This window comes from Schistocerca cancellata, chromosome 8, assembly GCF_023864275.1.
Source record: "Schistocerca cancellata isolate TAMUIC-IGC-003103 chromosome 8, iqSchCanc2.1, whole genome shotgun sequence".
NCBI lineage: Eukaryota > Metazoa > Arthropoda > Insecta > Orthoptera > Acrididae > Schistocerca > Schistocerca cancellata.
The window spans coordinates 182,213,267-182,233,326 of NC_064633.1; the positions used below are offsets into that span (position 1 = coordinate 182,213,267).

At 41.1% G+C, this 20,060-nt stretch overlaps 1 protein-coding gene across 2 annotated transcripts in view; it reads right to left on the bottom strand.

The window, feature by feature from the left end:
* The window catches only part of LOC126094773 (putative mediator of RNA polymerase II transcription subunit 26), a 261,755-nt gene that overhangs the window by 87,335 nt on the left and 154,360 nt on the right, over nt 1-20,060 (bottom strand). For both annotated transcript variants that reach the window (XM_049909325.1, XM_049909326.1), the window contains one exon: nt 5,904-6,018. In XM_049909325.1, the coding sequence (XP_049765282.1) occupies nt 5,904-6,018 (115 nt within the window). The remainder of the gene's footprint in view (nt 1-5,903; nt 6,019-20,060) is intronic.

Below are 20,060 nucleotides of genomic sequence, written 5' to 3' on the forward strand. Positions count from 1 at the left end.
TTTTTCACTTTGTGACACTTATTGTTAGTCACCCCTGTCAGCCCTGTCAAAAAGACACTTAAGTATGTTTTTGGTTTCTTGTTTACCGATTAAAGGTAGACTGTGCCTGTTGTGTATGGATGTAGGGGGAACTGGCCACAAACAGCTGGAAGCTGTGCTGCCTATGGTCGGACAGGTTCCAGGCTGCTGCTCTGGGAAGTGATGGCATCGGGGCACGCAAGATGATTCCTTTGGCACCATTGCACCCTACAGCTTTATCTGGGGCATGCCACTGCATCTCCCAATTCGCACATCCTAGCCAGTCCACAGTTGTCTGATGGTGATTGGCAAACAGCAGCAGGTTCACAAATCACTGTGCAGAAGGTGAAAGTGGGTACTGGTCACACAGCTGTTCCCTTTGCATATTAAAATTAGATTTTAAGGTAACACCTGCTGCTGAAAGTACATCTGAGCCAGCACATGACATCTTGACTGTTGCGACTGGGGCCCATCTTCCAGGGGGTTTCGAGCTAGCGCAGAGGGTGGGATGGCTTCTCACTGTGAGCTCCCCAATGTTAGGCAGATGATGAAGCCTCTCATGAAAACAGTGGGCCGGGTGGAAACAAAGCAAATGTCCACTCTGTCTGTCTGTCAGGGAGATGTAGGGGGCGTGTCTCACACAACAAGATGGGGAAAGAGGCTTGTCAGCAGTGACTGAGTGCACTGGGTGCACACAGCCGCAAACTGTGACTCGTATAGGCAAGAATCATGTCTGCTGCCTGTGTTCAGAGACCATGCTCAGTTCCTAAAGGTGACTGGCTGTTTTAGTGAAGACAGCTAGACTCGGCTGCAGGGTAGAAGTAGAGCTATTGTTTCGCACCATCGTTCCCAGAACCAATAGCGGTCTTATGGTTTGGACAGTGGAAGATCTAAACCAGAGGTCAGACGATTCTGTGACAGTATAGGATGCAAATTTCTTGACCACCACTATCAGAGACCTTTAGGGTACTGCTTAATAGGTCAGGCATGAACTTCCGTAAAGTACTAGGGTACTAGGTACTAGGGTAGCACAGCATGTGTATTGTCCATTAGAGTGTTTTTAGGATAGACAAACCCCTCCACAAGCCCAATTATATGCCTTCTGAGGCCACACAGAGTAGCATTTGTCATAGTAGATCAGAGAAAGAAATGTTAAAACAGTATTAGTTAACCGCAGGAGCATCTATGGAAAGATCCTGGAACTAATCTCTCTTATAAACGGTAAAAATGCCCACATAGTACTTGAGACAGAAACCTGGCTGAAACCAGAGGTTCATAGCAATAAAATTCTAAATTCAGATAGGAATGTTTACTGCATATATAGATTGAAACTGGTGGTGGAGTGTTTACAGCAATAAAATATATGATAATACTAGTCAGAGTAATACAGCCTAGGAATGCAAAATAATTTTGATGAAGATAGTGTTAAGGACGGATCAAATGTGGTCATTGGATGCTTTTATAGACCCCCTATCTCAGCTACAGTTGTGGTGGAACAGTTGAGGGCAAACTTTAAGAACATTCTATACAAAGTTTCCTCGTCATGTTATAGTTTTAAACGGAGATTTTAACTTACCAGCTATAGACTAGAAGACACAAGTTATTTCGAAGAGTAGTAGTAGGGACAGAGAATCGAGTGAAACTGTTCAAACTGACTTATCCCAAAAAGAAAGAAATTATATCCAATTTATCTTACATCTATTACAGTCACTCAAAGATGACGCCTTCCTATACACTACACCATCATCAGCAAACATACGCAGATTTCTTCTCATCCTAGATTGTTTATGTATACAAAATAGAATGGCAGTTCATTATTCATTTGTCCCCCCTCTCTAGTGAAAGCAACAGAAATTTTGAAAAGACTTGTGTGATTGCAAAGACTGCAGAAAGCCGATTTATTTACGATACTGATATGAGCCATACAGCACATAGTGTCACTTGTTAGCAGCTTTTAATTAAAGAAACTTCTGCATAAAATTATTACAACTTTCACAAAAACATACCATTTGTTGTATTCTTCTATTGATCCTTTTTGTTATTTCAATTTAATGGACGCTCCGTACTTCAGCATACTAAGTGCCAGCAGGTACTGTGACAACATGATTAGATTAATGAAGTGAGTACAGAGACATTTAAGCCATCATCCTTCTTATGCTCCGTAAGTGATAGGAATGACTTGCAATACCCCTGGCCAAAACCTTGAAATTATCTTGTACAAGTAGAATATAAGTAGATATGTCTCCATGTTTTTCTATGTGGTGACATCAACAGAATACTCAAAAATACACTTCTGTTGCTTATAGTACCTAATAAAAAGAGAAATGTGATCCTTGCATTACTAAGATACTCTCTGTGGTGGCATAATGGATGAGTCTATTTTTTATTTATTTGTCCTATGGCTACATCACAAAAATAATATTACAATATACAGGAACTCTGTTGGGTCATCAGGGAAAGTTCTCCGAGAACATTGTTAACACAATATGTGGTGAACAGTCGGCTTTTCAGCACCACATCACAACTCGAATTTTTTTTTTTATACCACTTTTGCAAAATGTCTGCACATCTTCCAGTGTTGGTTACCGCTCGGTTAAGAACTGACCAGATCTTGCGTGGCAATTCTAAGCCAGGTGACTTGGTCAATATGTGCAGCATCTTAAGTTGTTATGTCGTGGCACTGATCTGCCATGTATGTCTCCAACACTAATCAGTATTAAAGCCTCTGCTAACTACTATTCTTGCCACTAACAGGGCTGGTTAATGATGGTGAAGCATTGCTTTGCTGACATTTGGAATTTTTGGGTAAACAGCAGTGCGAGAAGTTTTCTGTAGTTTCTTGTATTCTCGTACAAGAACACTTTCCCGCAGCAGAGGAGGAGGTGGACAGCCAAAAAGTAGGTGTAGGTCTGATTGCATCACAAGTATGGATGAGTTGTGTATCAACAAATGTTGTTTGAGTATTATTCATCCAAGCTGGTGAGCAATATTTTGCAGCTGAGAAGCCTTCACCTGGAGAAGCCTTGAAGTTACTTCTTACGCCTCACACCATGGATGTTATAGTAAAACATTCAAATGAAGAGGCAGTTAGGTGAAATGTTACTTTGACTAATGAGAAAGAATTGTATGCCTTTATAGGAATCCTGATACTTATGGGGGCAAGTAAGGACAATTCTGTCGGTGTACACGATCTTTGGTCAGACCTAATGGGTCGGTCAGTTTACAAGGGTATTATGACAAGAGAACATTTCAAGGAACTTATTGCAATCATAAGGTTTGATGACGAAAGTACCCGCCAGCTAAGAAGGGAAGAAGACAACTTCACAGCAATCTGTGATGTTTTCAACAAAGTGAATGATAGGTTTCCACTACTGTACAAACCAGGGGTCCACCTACCATTGATGAGATGCTCAGCTTGTTTAGAGGGCGCTGCCCCTTCAAAGTATTCATGAAGGATAAACCGAGCAAGCATTGCATCCTTATATGGATGATGCCCGATGCAGTTGACAGATACGTCTTGAATATGGAACCCTATGCAGGTAATGTTCAGAATTTGTCGAAAGACGAACGGGTTTCAGCAGCTGTTGTCAAACATCTGGTAGCACCTGTGAAAAATACTGGTCAAAATATTACTACAGACCGATACTACACATCGGTGGATTTGGTGGAAGAGTTATATCAAGACTACAAAGTTACTATAGTAACAAATCTCCAGTCAAACAAGAAGCATATTCCAGACATAATGAAGAACACGTCAGATCGAGAGCTATATTCATCAATGTTCTTGTTCACAGACCCATCAACAGGTAGGCCTCCAGTAACTGTGGTGTCCTACATAGCAAAAACTAAACCAAGTAAAAACTTACTGATGTTGTCAACAATGCACCAAGATAAAGGCACTGTTGGAGGAGAGAAGAATGAAACCGAGATAAATGCATATTATAATTCCACTAAAGATGGAATTGATACCATTGATCAAATGACGCCTATGTACACCTGCGAGAGGGGAACAAAGAGATGGCCTCTATCTGTATTTTACTCTCTCATCGACATTTGTGCTATCAATGCAACCACCATATTCATCCAGCAATATCCAAGATGGAATGAAAAGAAACACAACAAATGGAAACTGTATCTTCTGCAAGCTGGGATGGAACTAGTGAAATTGCAGGTAGAAGAAAGAAGTGCCAGCACAAGAGGGTTATCTAACCAAATTAATCAATGGAGACTATTCTACAAAATAAAATCAAAGAAGTGACAACAGAAGCACGTCAGCCTCCTGCAGGGAAAGGTCGGTGCCGTATTTGTGTAAGAAAAGCTAAAACAAAGAAGCAGAAGTACAACAATCCAACTAAACTAAAACAGTATTATGGACAGTGTCATAAACGTGTGTAACACACATTCAGAAAAAATTGTGAAGTGTGTCTCTTGCCTTGAAGTTGAGGACTCAGAGTAGTCTATTGTATATGACCACATCTCTGTTTTGTATTGTAATATGTCAATTTTTTATTCACTCAATCCAATATTTGTAACAATTAACAACATTTATAAACCGATGCCTTAGTTAAAATACATAAACCATTTTGAAAGTTGTAATTTTTCGTCAGTAAACTTATTTAATACCCCCCCCTTTAGGCATCCAAGTTAGAAAAAAAAGGCTTGAGTGTCCTAGGGTTAATACACAGTCATTTTAACTGAGCGTTCTATCAAGTGTAGCCCTATATACTTTGGGTTTCTGCTACAGCTGAGTAATCTTCCTTCAAAGTGGACCGTGAGCTCTGTTGGCCAACATCTTGTTTAAGTCGAACATTGAGACTACTACTTACTGGCCCTTCGCTGCAACCTTCATTTGTGGAGACATTCGCCAATAGTTAATAAATCACTGGCCAATATGGACTCAATAACGTCAAAACCTCTATGCCTCACTGCGAGTGCCCAGTCAACAGCATATCCAAATTGAACAGGAGGGGGGCCAGGAAATATCCCTGTGGCAGGCCATCATTTAGCTCCATCTATTATAGAAATTTCAGTATGACACCTTGCCTCCAGACGCTATAATATGCAGCCATCAGCCCAGTGAGTACAATTGACGACTTCTCTTGATTCCAGAAATCTGATTTTATGAAAGTTGTTAGGGAGAGATCTTTTATCTATGCTGCCTGTTTAACCAATATGTTTTCAAAGCTCTTGTGACATACTGTACTGTAGACCAATTTCCCAGAGCTTATGTACAATGGTTGAAATTATTACAAGCAGAGGCATGTTCCTCCAATCCAAAAGTACTTCCGTGTAGCTGTACAAATAGTAAGATGCTTAAATGCTTTGAGCAGTGGAAGAATAGAGAAATAAAGACTGAAAAAGTCACACAATAAAAAATACATAAATATTAAAAAGAAAAAGAGTTCCTAAATGAAACAAGGAGTCATATTATTTTTCTGCATAGTCAGTACGTCTGATCCCCTATCTAATGAAAGTCAAGGTACAAAATAATTTGCTATTTTACTTCACCACACACATGCTTGGAGAGTTTCATTGTCCAGGGAGGTGACCTAGTGATCAAAATTAATAACAACAATCAACAATACTTGTTCGATGTCTGGTGCAGACCGTTCGCTATCTCTCATTATATATTCATTTATTGTTCCTTCTTTCTTTCATTAATTCATTCTTTAAAATAAAATAAAAAGAAAGAAAAGAAAGGAAAAGAAAAGAGAGAGAGAGAGAGAGAGAGAGACAGAACTGTGGAGCAGTGACCTAATCCTTTTACACAAGTTACTTCTGAGTGGCTCGTGATCAGTATTTTAGTTACCAGACACTTATTCAGGACTGGCTGCCAGAAATATTTCACAATTTATTAGGGGTTTGCACACGTGAAATATTCTTACCAACTGGTACAGAGAGTACAGGACCGGTGTTAGTTGGACTGTTTAGGATCACACTGGAATTTGTTGAGGCAGATCCAACAGAGTTTGAAGCGTTGACAGCACTGGAGGTAAGCATCTGAAAAAGAAATTTCAGTAATAAGTAAATAACACTCGTACTACACATATACATATACTGTTTACAAATTTAATAAGGTTTTATTTTCTGTACAATTGTTTTTAAGACCACATCTTCCATTCTCTGATACCAAAATCTTGACTAAGGCATCACTATTCCAGCATTAATTACAATACTTCAGGCACACCAAACAACAGTCTTTGCCTACTGCTGTGACCATTCTGAGGAAAGACATGTTTAAATCTTGTACAACCAAATTTAATTTTCTTATGGCTCAATATTTACTCATGTTTTCTGTAATAATAAATACTTGTGGACTACTAGCTGGGGAAGTTATTCAACTTTATAGTGTTGGACACAATATTCAACATGTTTGAACAAAGGTCTTTTGTAACTTCTTGACATTAAAATTGGTTAGTTGTCAAAGTGGTAAAGACACACAGGAAGCATGTGATTGCAAATGAGACAGCAAGGTTGCTGAACTACAAGAAACACACAGGAGATAGATGGAAAACAAAGAATAATACAGAGGGATTGCGTAACGTGAAAATTTCTGGACATTATTACCCATAACTGTTTCCAATACATTTATATTGAGGTAAACATATTTTGTGTACTACTTGATGTGCAACTGGTTAAGAACACACTATACTGTCTGGGAATTATCAGAGGGGGGCTGAGACACATTTAGGAGACAGTTTTATTTTCCCAATTAGATATTCTTAATCTGCGTATGGCAAATTGTGGACAGAAGACAGTTATGAGAAATGACAGTAACTCCCAATGCAGAACAAGCACTGATCCGCAGACCAGCACATGAAAAGAGGTTATTATAGTGTTGCTGACTTGTTTTCAAGTTTCTCGTTGAGTTGACAATACCGTTTTTGTGTGACTGACCAACTGGTATCCTTCAAGCACTGCAAGTGGTATCTCGTGTGTGTTAGTTGCCTGGACCCCAAACATAATGTGTGATATTATTGTGTTGTTTGACTCCTTCCATCTGCAAAGCCATCCAAGCAACATCCACAGCAATTTTAGTGAAATATGCTTCCCTCTGTGTTTACCTGTTTTGACAGATGAGATGTTGGGTGAGATCTTAATAAATCAAGTACCAGATCCCAAATCTTATTTAAACTAAAATTTCTGTACATCCACATGAGTTTTCCCAATATTCTTATTTTGATGAACTTTTAAACCCAAGTACCTTGGAAACTGCACCTCAGTATTGGTTCTCCAGTATCGCATTTCATAACAAGACTTCAGGTCATTACTGGCAACAGCTGCTGTGCTTGGCCATTTCAGTCAAGTATGTCACTGATATTCTTCTCTCAGATGGTTTGATGATCTTGCTTTAAACAACATATCCTGTCTTTTTATGTAAGTCATATGTTGAAAATTTCTGAACTGTTCAATACCAATATATTATGAAATGTGTTAAACCACCTGTGTATGATTTGAATTTTGTGCCAAAAGGAAATTGCTCTTTTCAAAATACTTCCTCTTTTAGTGAGAACAGTTTGTCGAGATATTGAATAAACGGCAAACAATGTGGAAGTGCAGTAGAAAAACCAGAATCAAGATATTTTTATCTTTGGATTTGGTCAAGAATGGTGATTTAAGACATTGCACAACAACTTGTCACATTTATGAGATTTGTTTACATTGAGGTGAACAGAGTGGCAAACGCCTTGGTTGATATCAATGTATGACAACTACAGCCGATGACATTTTTCTTGCTCAAAAAACATATTGGACAAGCATGACTCTGTTGGTAAAACCTTTCATCAACCCTAACTGATGGGGCTCCTGCAATGAATTTTTACAAGTCTGGTGGTGCCGCCTTAGTGAAAAAAGATGGTATATGACAGGAAATATCAGTGATATTTCTTTCTTACATCTGGCATTTCTCTGGCATGTTTAAAAGAAAGTTAAATGTGTGTAGTCTAAATTAAACTTTTATTGCAGTTGCAAAGACTATACAAATGTGTCCTATATTACAGAATGTAATTTTTAACACACTACAGATGCCCCTTTTGCAGACTGGAATCCAGAATGCACTGGCACAGTTGAAAGATACCTCCCGAAGGCCAGATGCCACACACAGAGAAATACTTCACTATCTTAGTGACTATAACAGACAAATTAATAAGATTTAGCAATACAGTGTTGTCCGTAACCAGTTGACAGGAATTATCATTGTATCATTGTTGAAACCTGGCACAAATTCCTACAATATAGGCAGCTTCAGACAGATCAGTTTGATAGTGACCTTACGTAAACTCATAAAAAGGATTGCCAATCGCAGGCTTTGAAATGGTGAAAGTCAGCTTCCTGTTTGCAGATACAAACCGCACAGATTTCAATGGTGGAGATCCACAGTTGACCACCGTTCATGACTGAAGTCAGCTTTTTAGGAGATTTCCACTCTTCATTGACACCTGGAAGTTGCTCCTTAACTTCCAAGAGGCATACAGCAGTACACAATGACACCACATCTTAGCTATGTTGCATTGGTGTGGCCTCTGTGGCAATACAGAGACTTTTAATAAAAATTTATTATCCCTTCATCATTTTCAAGTTAGCTGGTAGAGCCCTTATTAATCATCATGTTCAAGGAAATGGGAGTCCAAGGGCCTCTAACTAGAGTATTACACTTCTTTTAATTGTCACAAGCAGAATTTCCGCTATTACAGTACCAAATATTCAGATGACCATAAGGGTACAAAGTCACGAGTATAGTTTTTCACCTACAAACTCCCAGGTCATGAACTTCACCAGAATTAGATAAACCTGTCTACATCATAAATCAGTGATGGCCAAGTTTCATAATAGGGAAGGGGGAGGGCAGCCTTCCACACACACAAATTGATCGAAACATTTTATCACATTTGCAACATCGTTATCGAGATGTGGGAACTAGACCTCAAGGACAATTTTAACGTAAAAGAATTTTCTTTTAAAGGGGATTACTTTGCAAATCGACCAGTTCCATCTGCACCTGCAGAAACAACCCATAACAGATGTAATAAGGCTCAAAAGGTTTTGAAAACTATACTTGTAATTTTCTTAAGGCCATTATGAATTTTTCAAATCGTGCAATTTCTTTAATTTAAGCAAACTTATAGAAATGGGCGATATTTTTTGTGAGAATTTGTCCCTTCCACAGTGTGATTTTCTTTTTAAATGTTGTTGTTGTTGTGGTCTTCAGTCCTGAGACTGGTTTGATGCAGCTCTCCTTGCTACTCTATCCTGTGCAAGCCTCTTCATCTCCCAGTACCTACCGCAACCTACATCCTTCTGAATCTGCTTAGTGTATTCATCTCTTGGTCTTCCTCTACGATTTTTACCCTCCACGCTGCCCTCCAATACTAAATTGGTGATCCCTTGATGCCTCAGTACATGTCCTACCAACCGATCCCTTCTTCTAGTCAAGTTGTGCCACAAACTTCTCTTCTCCCCAATCCTATTCAATACTTCCTCATTAGTTATGTGATCTACCCATCTAATCTTCAGCATTCTTCTGTAGCACCACATTTCGAAAGCTTCTATTCTCTTCTTGTCCAAACTATTTATTGTCCATGTTTCACTTCCATACATGGCTACACTCCATACAAATACTTTCAGAAATGACTTCCTGACACTTAAATCTATACTCGATGTTAACAAATTTCTCTTCTTCAGAAACGCTTTCCTTGCCATTGCCAGTCTACATTTTAAATCCTCTCTACTTCGACCATCATCAGTTATTTTGCTCCCCAAATAGCAAAACTCCTTTACTACTTTAAGTGTCTCATTTCCTAATCTAATTCCCTCAGCATCACCCGACTTTTTAAATGTAGCCCCATCAAATCAACAATGTCTTAATGTGGGGAATGTGCAGTCAAGTCCACTTAAAATGCGGCTGTCAGCGAAATAATGTGCACAACTTCAGAAAATTTACTATTTATACCCCCAATTTCATCACTTTCTCCATGCCTGCAAATTTAGCATGAAGTGCTTCTCGTTGAATCCTGTCTGTCAGTTATTTTAATTTTTTGAGGTTTCATCATCAACTAAATCTTTATATACTTTCTGCGTGGTGTTTTAATGTCATTCCGTAACAATTTTTTCTTCTGACGTTCCCATCCATTTTTAAAGGCTTGTGAGGATAGGTCACAAGACTGCCTCTTTTTATGCAGACAGCCACTGAACTTGTGAACTACTTTTATACAATGGACAAATAGTGAAGGGCAAACAGTCCTGACACCATGATACTGCGAAATTGAAGAAAGTTGCACCAAATAAAAAATACTGAACAGTAATGCTAAATGAAGTGTTACGCTTTTTGAATATTTCTGAGTAGTACCAGGTAAAGCCAAGCCTCAGCCCGTGCATCACGCTCGTGTGCAGTTTCTTGCACTTTGGCGACCCTAGATATTATGTATTACCCTACATATTTTGTATTACAAAAATATATATTCAAATTCCACCAAGCATGAAAATATGCAGTAACCTTACCAAAACGCAGATTATATATGTATATACAGGGTGTCCCATTTATCTTGACCCCCCTAAATAACAGTTTGTCCAGATGCAAATTACAAAATGTTTCAAACAAATGTTCTTTAGCCATCTGGAGGACATGAATCAGCATGGTTGCCTTCATTGCATTTTTTTTTTTTTTTTTTTTTTTTTTTTTTTTTTTTTTTTTTTTTTTTTTACAAAGATACGAACAGTGGTATGACTTTTATAAATGACATCCTGTATTTTTTATTTGTTGATTCTTTTCCTCTCCTAAAGACCAATTCAAAAATGTATAACAATGTACCATTCACTGAAAAACAATGTTATTAGTTACATAATATAACATTGACGTTGACACTCCCAGCGCTTAGTGCAGGTACGCCGTATAATGGAACACATCCACGTGCTGACATTGACAGATGACAAATGTAAACATAAGTAAAATGCACACCCATCATTCCGTTAACCATCCTCAGTTGAAAAGTTGTGCGAGTAGAATGTATGCCAACAAAGAGAAGGTAGAAATGCTACTCATCTATGGGGAAAGTAAGTTAGCAGAACAGTGATTGAATACTGTTTTCTTATGTACGGGTAGTTTAGTCCTTTTAAATACTGTGGTATAGAGTAGGCATACAGTAAAGGCAGTCGTTACTACAAACTGCATCGACATAACGTTTCTTTTATTGTTGTTGTTGAAGGTAGGTGAAATGCTACGCAGGCAGTGGAACTGTACAGAGAGCAATATCCTGACAAGAAGCCACCTTCCCGATAGATGTTTTCTTGTCTTGTTGCGACACTTCAGGAAACGGGAAGTTTCAAACCACTACAACGCAATCGTCGTAGCACTCGTCCAGACAAAGCTGCCAAAGTTACTATTCTCACTTCCGTTGCTATGAATCCCCATGTCAGCACGACCTTAAAACTAGCCTTACCATATACACCTACATCAAGAATTGCATGGGAATGATTTCCAGAATCCTGTACAGTTATGTGAGTGGGCATAGCAGCAAATTCCCACAACCTGAACTACTTCTCCAATGTTCTATTTACCGATGAATGTTCTTTCTCAAACAAAGGGCAGGTTAATACAAGGAACATGCATTACTGGTCCAGCGACAATCCACGATGGCTTAGACAGGTGGAACATCAGCGTCAATGGAGAGTTAACGTCTGGTGTGGGATGCTTGGTACTACAACTATTTTCCCTTATTTCATCAATGGTAGTCCAACCGGTACAGCTTATGCCAACTTCCTCAGACAAACCTCATCTTCTAGAAGAAGTGCCGCTAAGAAACAGAATGTTTATGTGGTATCAACACAATGGATGTCCAGCACATAAAGCCTTGCGTGCATATTGTGTACTGAACTGAAGGTATCCTGCCATATGGATTGGTCGAGGAGGAACAGTTACTTGGCCTGCTACGTCTCCTGACTGAAATCTTCTGGACTTTTTTCTTTGGGGATGCATTAAAGACGTTGTGCACCGTGATATTCCAACTTCAGAGGACATGCAGGGACGTATCAAGTTTGCTTGTAATTTTCTGCAGCAGGCAACACTGGAAGCAGTAATTAATTCTTTCATTCAACAAGTGCACCAGTGTATCGGCGTCCAAGATCACCACTCTGTGCACCTTTGAATGTTCTACTCCTGGGCACTGGTTCAGCAGAGTCAGTCAGTTCTGTGCTATGTTTTTACTTGGTAACGCTTTTCGAACCACCGTTCACAAAACTATCCTGAGACTGTCAGAAATAGATTCGATTTAGCAGTTGCCAGAGACTGCCAGAAAACATGCATTATTGTGCATGCGCAGCTGTAGCTGTGTAAAAAGCCTGCATGTTTGTATGTATAAGGCACTAAGAGAGCTTAAATTACGCCATAAAAGAAACAGGACATCCGAGGATACTCCAAAAGCAACGGGATTTCGTAAACCATACTAAAATGCATAATTCGGCTTGAATTGCACATTGGTTTTTTCTAGATTCACAATGAAGTAATTCCCATCAGATATTAAGCTTTTCTGTGTGGTTCTTGGGATGTAAATTTTCTTGGAGTACCAGTACTGTACTATCTCATATTTGGTTGTTTATTGTGGCATAAAGCCATACGTGGCAGAAGACGAAAACGTGCACTTGAAATTCAGCAAACAGTTGGAACTAGCCAATATTGTGGAATGAAACACTTCGTTTCAAATAAATTGATTGCCTAAGCAGAAAGATTAATAAAGGCAAATTTCTTTAGCAAACTGACAAAAATAACTTCATTGTTCAGCAAGGCAATTAATTCTTGACTGCTAATAATTTGGAAATAAAATAAAATCAGAAAACTGAAACTAATAATATATTTTTGCCCTCCGTAATTACATGAATGTATTACAATTCACTTGATAACTCCCGGCCGCAGAACTCCGTTTTGTTTTCAATTGATGTGGGAGCTGTAAACGAAGAGGAAACAGCAAAATCACTTAACTCAAACAGAGGTCAGGTGGCGACTAATCCCCTCCCCACGACAACTCAGAGAACTCTGCGCATGCGCGAATCTGGCAGCTAGGGCGCGAGAGAAAAATTTTTCTCGTTAGCATCTGGCTGCTTGCTGCTTACTGCTCATACAACTAACAGCCACACTTCAAGAAGCAGGAAGTGCGAGAAGGTACTGCTCCATACGCGAGTAAACTGCGCATGCGCATGAGCCAGTCAAACGAACCTAATGTAAACAGTTGTGACGTCACACTCATAGAAAACAATTTATTGTTACTAACAATAACAGAGATGGAAAGTTGCTACTCACCATATAGCGGAGATGCTGAGTCGCGATAGGTACAATAAAAAGATCCACACAATCATAGCTTTCAGCCATTAAGGCCTTTGTCAGCAGTAGACACACACGCACATACACACACTCACACAAACGCAACTTGCACCCATGTCTGCAGTCTCAGAGAGCTGAAACTACATCTACATCCATACTCCGCAAGCCACCTGACGGTGTGTGGCGGAGGGCGAGAGGCAGCACCAGTGCATGATGGGAGTGGCGACTGGATGGTGGTAAGGAGGAGGCTGGGGCGGGGAGGGGGAGGGATAGTATGGTGGGAGTGGCGGACAGTGAAATGTTGCAGTTTAGACGGAGGGCAGGAGAGAAGGTGTGGAGGGGGGGAAGGGGTAAGTAGCGGAGAGGAGAGAAATAAAAAGAAATTAAAACACTGGGTGTGGCGGTGAAATGACGGCTGTGTAGCGCTGGAATGGGAAGAGGAGGGGGACTGGAGGGCTGAGGACAGTGACTAAGGAAGGTTGAGGCCAGGAGGGTTATGGGAATGTAGGATGTATTGCAGGGAAAGTTCCCACCTGCGAAATTCAGAAAAGCTGGTGTTGGTGGGAAGGATCCATATGGCACAGGCTGTGAAGCAGTCATTGAGATGAGGGGTACCATGTTTGGCAGCGTGTTCAACAACGGGGTGGTCCACTTGTTTTTTGGCCACAGTTTGTCGGTGGCCGTTCATGCAGACACACAGCTTGTTGGCTGTCATGCCTACATGGAATGCAGCACAGTGGTTGCAACTTAGCTTGTAAATCACATAACTGGTTACACAGGTAGCCCTGCCTTTGATGGGATAGGTGATGTTAGTGGCCGGACTGGAGTAGGTGGTGGTAGGAGGATGTATGGGACAGGTCTTGCATCTAGGTCTATTACAGGGGTATGAGCCATGAGGTAAGGGATTGGGAGCAGGAGTTGTGTAAGGATGGATGAGAATACTGTGTAGGTTCGGTGGACGGCAGAATACCACAGTAGGAGGGATGGGAAGGCTAGTGGGTAGGACATTTCTCATTTCAGGGCATCTACATCTACATGATTACTCTCCAATTCACATTTAAGTGCTTGGCAGAGGGTTCATTGAACCAGAATCTTACTATCTCTCTACCATTCCACTCCCGAACAGCACACGGGAAAAATGAAAGCCTAAACCTTTCTGTTTGAGCTCCGATTTCTCTTATTTTATTTTGATGATCATTCTTACCTATGTAGGTTGGGCTCAACAAAATATTTTCGCATTCGGAAGAGAAAGTTGGTGACTGAAATTTCGTAAATAGATCTCGTCGCGACAAAAATCGTCTTTGCTTTAATGACTTCCATCCCAACTCGCGTTTCATATCAGCCACACTCTCTCCCCTATTACGTGATAATACAAAACGAGCTGCCCTTTTTTGCACCCTTTCGATGTCTTCCGTCAATCCCAACTGGTAAGGATCCCACACCACGCAGCAATATTCTAACAGAAGACGAACGAGTGTAGTGTAAGCTGTCTCTTTAGTGGATTTGTTACATCTTCTAAGGGTCCTGCCAATGAAACGCAACGAAAGCTGCCCCAAAATATTATCTACAGGGTCTTTCCAACTGAAGTCGTTCGTAATTTTTACACCCAGGTAGTTGAATTGACAGCCTTGAGAATTGTACTATTTATCGAGTAATCGAATTCCAATGGATCTTTTTTGGAACTCATGTGGATCACCTCACACTTTTCGTTATTTATCGTCAATTGACACCTGCCACGCCATACAGCAATCTTTTCTAAATCGCTTTGTAACTGATACTGGTCTTCGGATGACCTTACGAGACGGTAAATTACAGCAACATCTGCGAACAACCTAAGAGAACTGCTCAGATTGTCACCCAGGTCATTTATATAGATCAGGAACAGCAGAGGTCCCAGGACGCTTCCCTGTGGAGCACATGATTCAGTTCAGTTTTACTCGATGATTTGCCGTCATTACTACGAACTGCGACCTTCCTAACAGGAAATCACAAATCCAGTCACACAACTGAGAAGATACCCCATAGGCCCGCAGCTTGATTAGAAGTCATTTGTGAGGAACGGTGTCAAAAGCTTTTCGGAAATCTAGAAATACGGAATCAACTTGAGATCCCCTGTCGATAGCGGTCATTACTTCGTGCGAATGAAGAGCTAGCTGCATTGCACAAGAACGATGTTTTCTGAAACCATGCTGATTACATATCGATAGATCGTTCCCTTCGAGATGATTCATAATCTTTGAATACAGTATATGCTCCAAAACCCTACTGCACATTCAACAGTTGGACGTGAGTTATCCCCCTTTACAACATTGAAGTTGAGCCAGTGGCAATAGCATTTTACAGTTCTTGTGTTGGTAGATTCGAAACACTGAACACATAACAACAAATCGCTATGCTTCACCAAAATGGAGTAATATATTACACATAATATCACTTATTCTCCTCCACTCCTTCTGGAGGGAAAGGAATTTTACAGTGGCAGAAATATTGTTTGATTCTATCTGGAGGCACCACAGACTTCTTCCTTGAACCTCTTATCAATACAAATTAATAAGTTTAGTGACAATGACAACAACAAAGCATGTGGGTAATGTAATTCCGTATATAATGTGATCATCACATGTTTAGTTCAAACAGCAGTCTGAGAATGTACACATTTTCCATATTTCAATGGGAGGAAGTAGCCAATTAATTTATAACCTATAGTACGAAGGCAATGACAGTACAATAGATGACTTATGACACTAGGAGTTGGGGAGGTCTGGACCAGTGACTGCAATGTGGTGCACAGAACTGCAATAAAAGAGTACCGAGATAATAAAAAATCACATCTGAAATATTTCCCCAATTAATGAATTTTGCATCTCCATCTGGTAGTCACTGTTATGTGTCTAACATCCTGTTGGAAATTTATAAACAGTTAGCTGAGTAAGGAATGGGATTCTAGAAACAGATTGCTTATCATAGGAACCGTATGCCTAAACTGAATAAATTTCAATAATTCGGGGAGGGGGTACAGCAGCTCGCTTTGAAAATTTTATTTATTCTAATGAGCAGGTTCAACTAGCAATTAAATTTATGAGATTGTATAACACATTATACCTGAATCAAAAAAAAGAGTAGTCACAATGAAAGTTCACAGCAAAAACTATAGTTCACATTTAACAGTAGGAACTGTCAGTCCCAATAACTGGTTGGTTAAGTCAGTTTGAAGGTCAGAGGAAGGTAACAGCGAACAACCTAAACAACAGAATTGTGTCTACTAAAGCACTGTGGTGTTCAAACCAAACTTTGAATTGATGGCAGCTTTGCTTTACAAAAATAAAGTAAGAAAATGCATTTTGCACACATCAAAAGTGGATATTGGGTTTTTGTCGGAGCATGATATAGGCAGATGATGTTCAATCACATGCCATGAAGTAACAATACTTTCAACAAAATTACAATAAAGATACAATGTTACTGTTAATGAGTGTTCGCAAATCAATAGCAATGAACCCACAATTGGTTGGCTGGTTGATTGGGGGCAGGCAACACCAATGTCGTCAGTCTCATTATGAAGTCGGCTGTGCCCTTTCAAAGGAACCATCTTGGAATTTGCCTGAAGTGATTTAGGGAAATCACAGAAAACCTAAATCAGGATGGCCAGACACAGGTTTGAACCTTCATCCTCCCGAATATGATTCCAGTGTTTGTTTTGTTTTGTTATAGCGCACAAAAAGCAACTGGGGTCATATGTGCCCAAGTCAAAACTATAGAACACAAACACAGTCCCAATGGACAGAATAGGAGACAGCTAAAAACAGGCACGTGAAAAAGGGGGCTAATAAAACACCATACAAAAATAGAGGTCCAAAGCTAAAAATTAAATGGCCTTCACAATATTGCTTTGGCAGATACAAAGTAAAATGCAGTCGACAGCCCGCATGTCATTCACTAAAACAGCTGATAAATCAGATGACAAACCCAAGGTGGAATGTAAAAAAAGGGCATTCCAGCAGTAAGTGGCGGACAGTTAAAATTTGGGCGCCATGTGTAAAAAGTGATCGGATAGCACCACTGAGCAAATGACGATGGCTAAGAAGGTAGTGTCCAATATGCAGCTGAGTTAAAATAACCTCCTCCCAGTGGGAGGGACGAGAGGAGGTCGTCCAAGGTGCCGGGAGAGGCTTAATAAGCCAAAGCTTATTCCCATGGACGGAGGACCATTGGCAATGCCAAAGGGACACCACCTCCCGACAGACAGCAATGCAGAGATCATCGGAGGGAATACAGGTACTCGCAAGCTGAGGTACGAGGACTGCAGCCTTGGCAGCAGTGTCAGCAACCTTGTTTCCTGGCAGACCAACATGACCAGGGACCCATAGAAACATGACACTGACTCCACCAAGAGTGAGCAAGTGACAATTTTCCAGGACCCACTGCACTAAGGGATGAGCAGTGTACAACGCACAGAGACTTTGGAAGGTGCTGAGTGAGTATGAGCAGAGGACACAATTGGGATGGCTGAGTCGGCGGATGTACTCTGTGGCCTGATACAAGGCGAAAAGCACGGCTGTAAATACTGAGGAGTGTGCCGGCAGCTAATAGCTAAAGACACAGGTGCCAATGACAAAGGCACACCCAATCCCACAGTCAGTCTGAGAGACATCAGTGTATACAAAGGTACCATCGCGAAGTTCCATGCGAAGGTCGTGAAACTCGAGGCAATAGACCGAGGCTGGAGCACTGTCCTTAGGAAGCAAATGAAGGCTGCCAGGTAAGATACATGGGAGGACCAAGAGTGTTTCCTATCAAGAACAAGCCCCAGGAATTTCGTAGTGTCAACAAACTGAAGGGCAACAAGCCCAAGTTGTAGAGATGGTGGGAGAAACCATTTGCACCTCCAGAAATTCATACAGATAGTGTTGACAGTGGAAAAGCAAAAGCCATTGTTGATGTTCCAGGAGTGAAGATGAACAAGATGGTGCTGAAGACACCGCTCAGTGAGGCAGGTCCATGAGGAACTGCAATAGATGGCAAAATCATTGACAAAAAGGGAGCCGGAGACGCCCAGCAGGAGAAAGGTTAATGGCAATAGCAAAGAGGACGACACTCAGGACGGAAACCTGAGGCACACCATTTTCCTGGATATAGATGTCCAACAAGGCAGAACCCACATGTATCTTGAAAACTCTGTCTTGTAAAAATGCCCGAAGAAAACAGGGCAGGTGCCCATGGGAGCCCCACGTGTAAAGAGTACGGAAGATACCAGCTCTCCAGTAGGTGTCGTAGGCCTTCTCCCAATCGAAAAATATGGCCACAGTCTGGGATTTCCGCAGAAAACCATTCATGAGATGGGTGGACAAAGTAATGAGATGGTAAATTGCAGAACAGCGCGCTCGAAATCCACACTGTGCATTCATTAGTAGATGCCAAGACTCGAGCCACCACACCAGCCGGCCATGAATCATATGTTCCATCACCATGCAAATGCAGCTCGTAAGAGAGAGGGGGCGGTAGCTAGAAGGAAGGTTTTTGTCCTTACCGGGCTTAGGTGTGGATATGACGGAGGCTTCATGCCAGCGTCCACGAAACGTGCCCTCAGCCCAGATGCGGTTGTATGTGTTAGGCAGAAAGTGCTTGCCCACAAGAGAGAGGTGCTGCAAATGCAACATCTGAATGTGGATGGCGTCTGGCCCTGGGGCGGAGGATCGGGATGAACTGAGAGCATGATCTAGCTCCCTCATAGTAAAGGTGGCATTGTATCGCCTGAGCCTCCTCCACTCGTTTCCAATGGATGAAGGCAGGGTGATAGTGAGAAGAGCTAGAAACTTCTGCAAAATGGTGGCCCAAGGTTGGAGATAGCAATAGGGTCGACAATGACATCATCAGCTACTGTCAGGCCAGAAATTGGGCAATGGATCTTGGTTCCAGAGAGCCGTCCGCCACATGACAGAGGAAGGTGTGGAACTGTTAAAGGAACTAGTGAACGAAATCCAGCTAGTTCTTTTGCTATCCCGAAGAACTCAACGACAACACTTTGCACGCATATTTTTATAATGAATGCAGTTTTCCAGCATAGGGTGGCGATTAAAAACACAGAGAGCACAACTCCGTGCACAAAATGCGTCACGGCATGCCTCAGTCCACCAAGGAACTGTGACACAATGTGGTAAAGAGGAAGTGTGAGGAATGGAACGTTCTGCAGCCGTAAGGATAACATTGATGAGATAATCCACATGGTCATCATAACTGGGGAAACCTTGTTCTTTGAAGGTCAGCAGACGGAGGACACACGGGAAATGGTCGCTCAAGTAGGCATCAGAAAGAACGGACCACTGAAGACGATGGGCAAGCTGGTCAGTGCAAAAGGATAGGTCCAAATGGGAATAGGTGAGCAAGGAGTCGGAAAGGAAAATGGGTGCTCCAGTGTTAAGGCAGAAGAGGTTAAGAAGGTCATCCAAGAGGGCACCTCTCTGACATGTCTTGGGAGAACCCCAAAGGGGATTATGTGCATTGAAGTCACTGAGTAGCAAAAACAGGGTGGGGTGGGGTGAGGGAGGAAGCTGAAGGAAGCCTGCCCTGGCGACAGCGAATGTCGGAAGGACATACCGTACTTACTCGAATCTAAGCCGCACCTGAAAAATGAGACTCGAAATAAAGGAAAAAAAATTCCCAAATCTAAGCCGCACCTGAAATTTGAGACTCGAAATTCAAGGGGAGAGAAAAGTTTTAGGCCGCACCTCCAAAT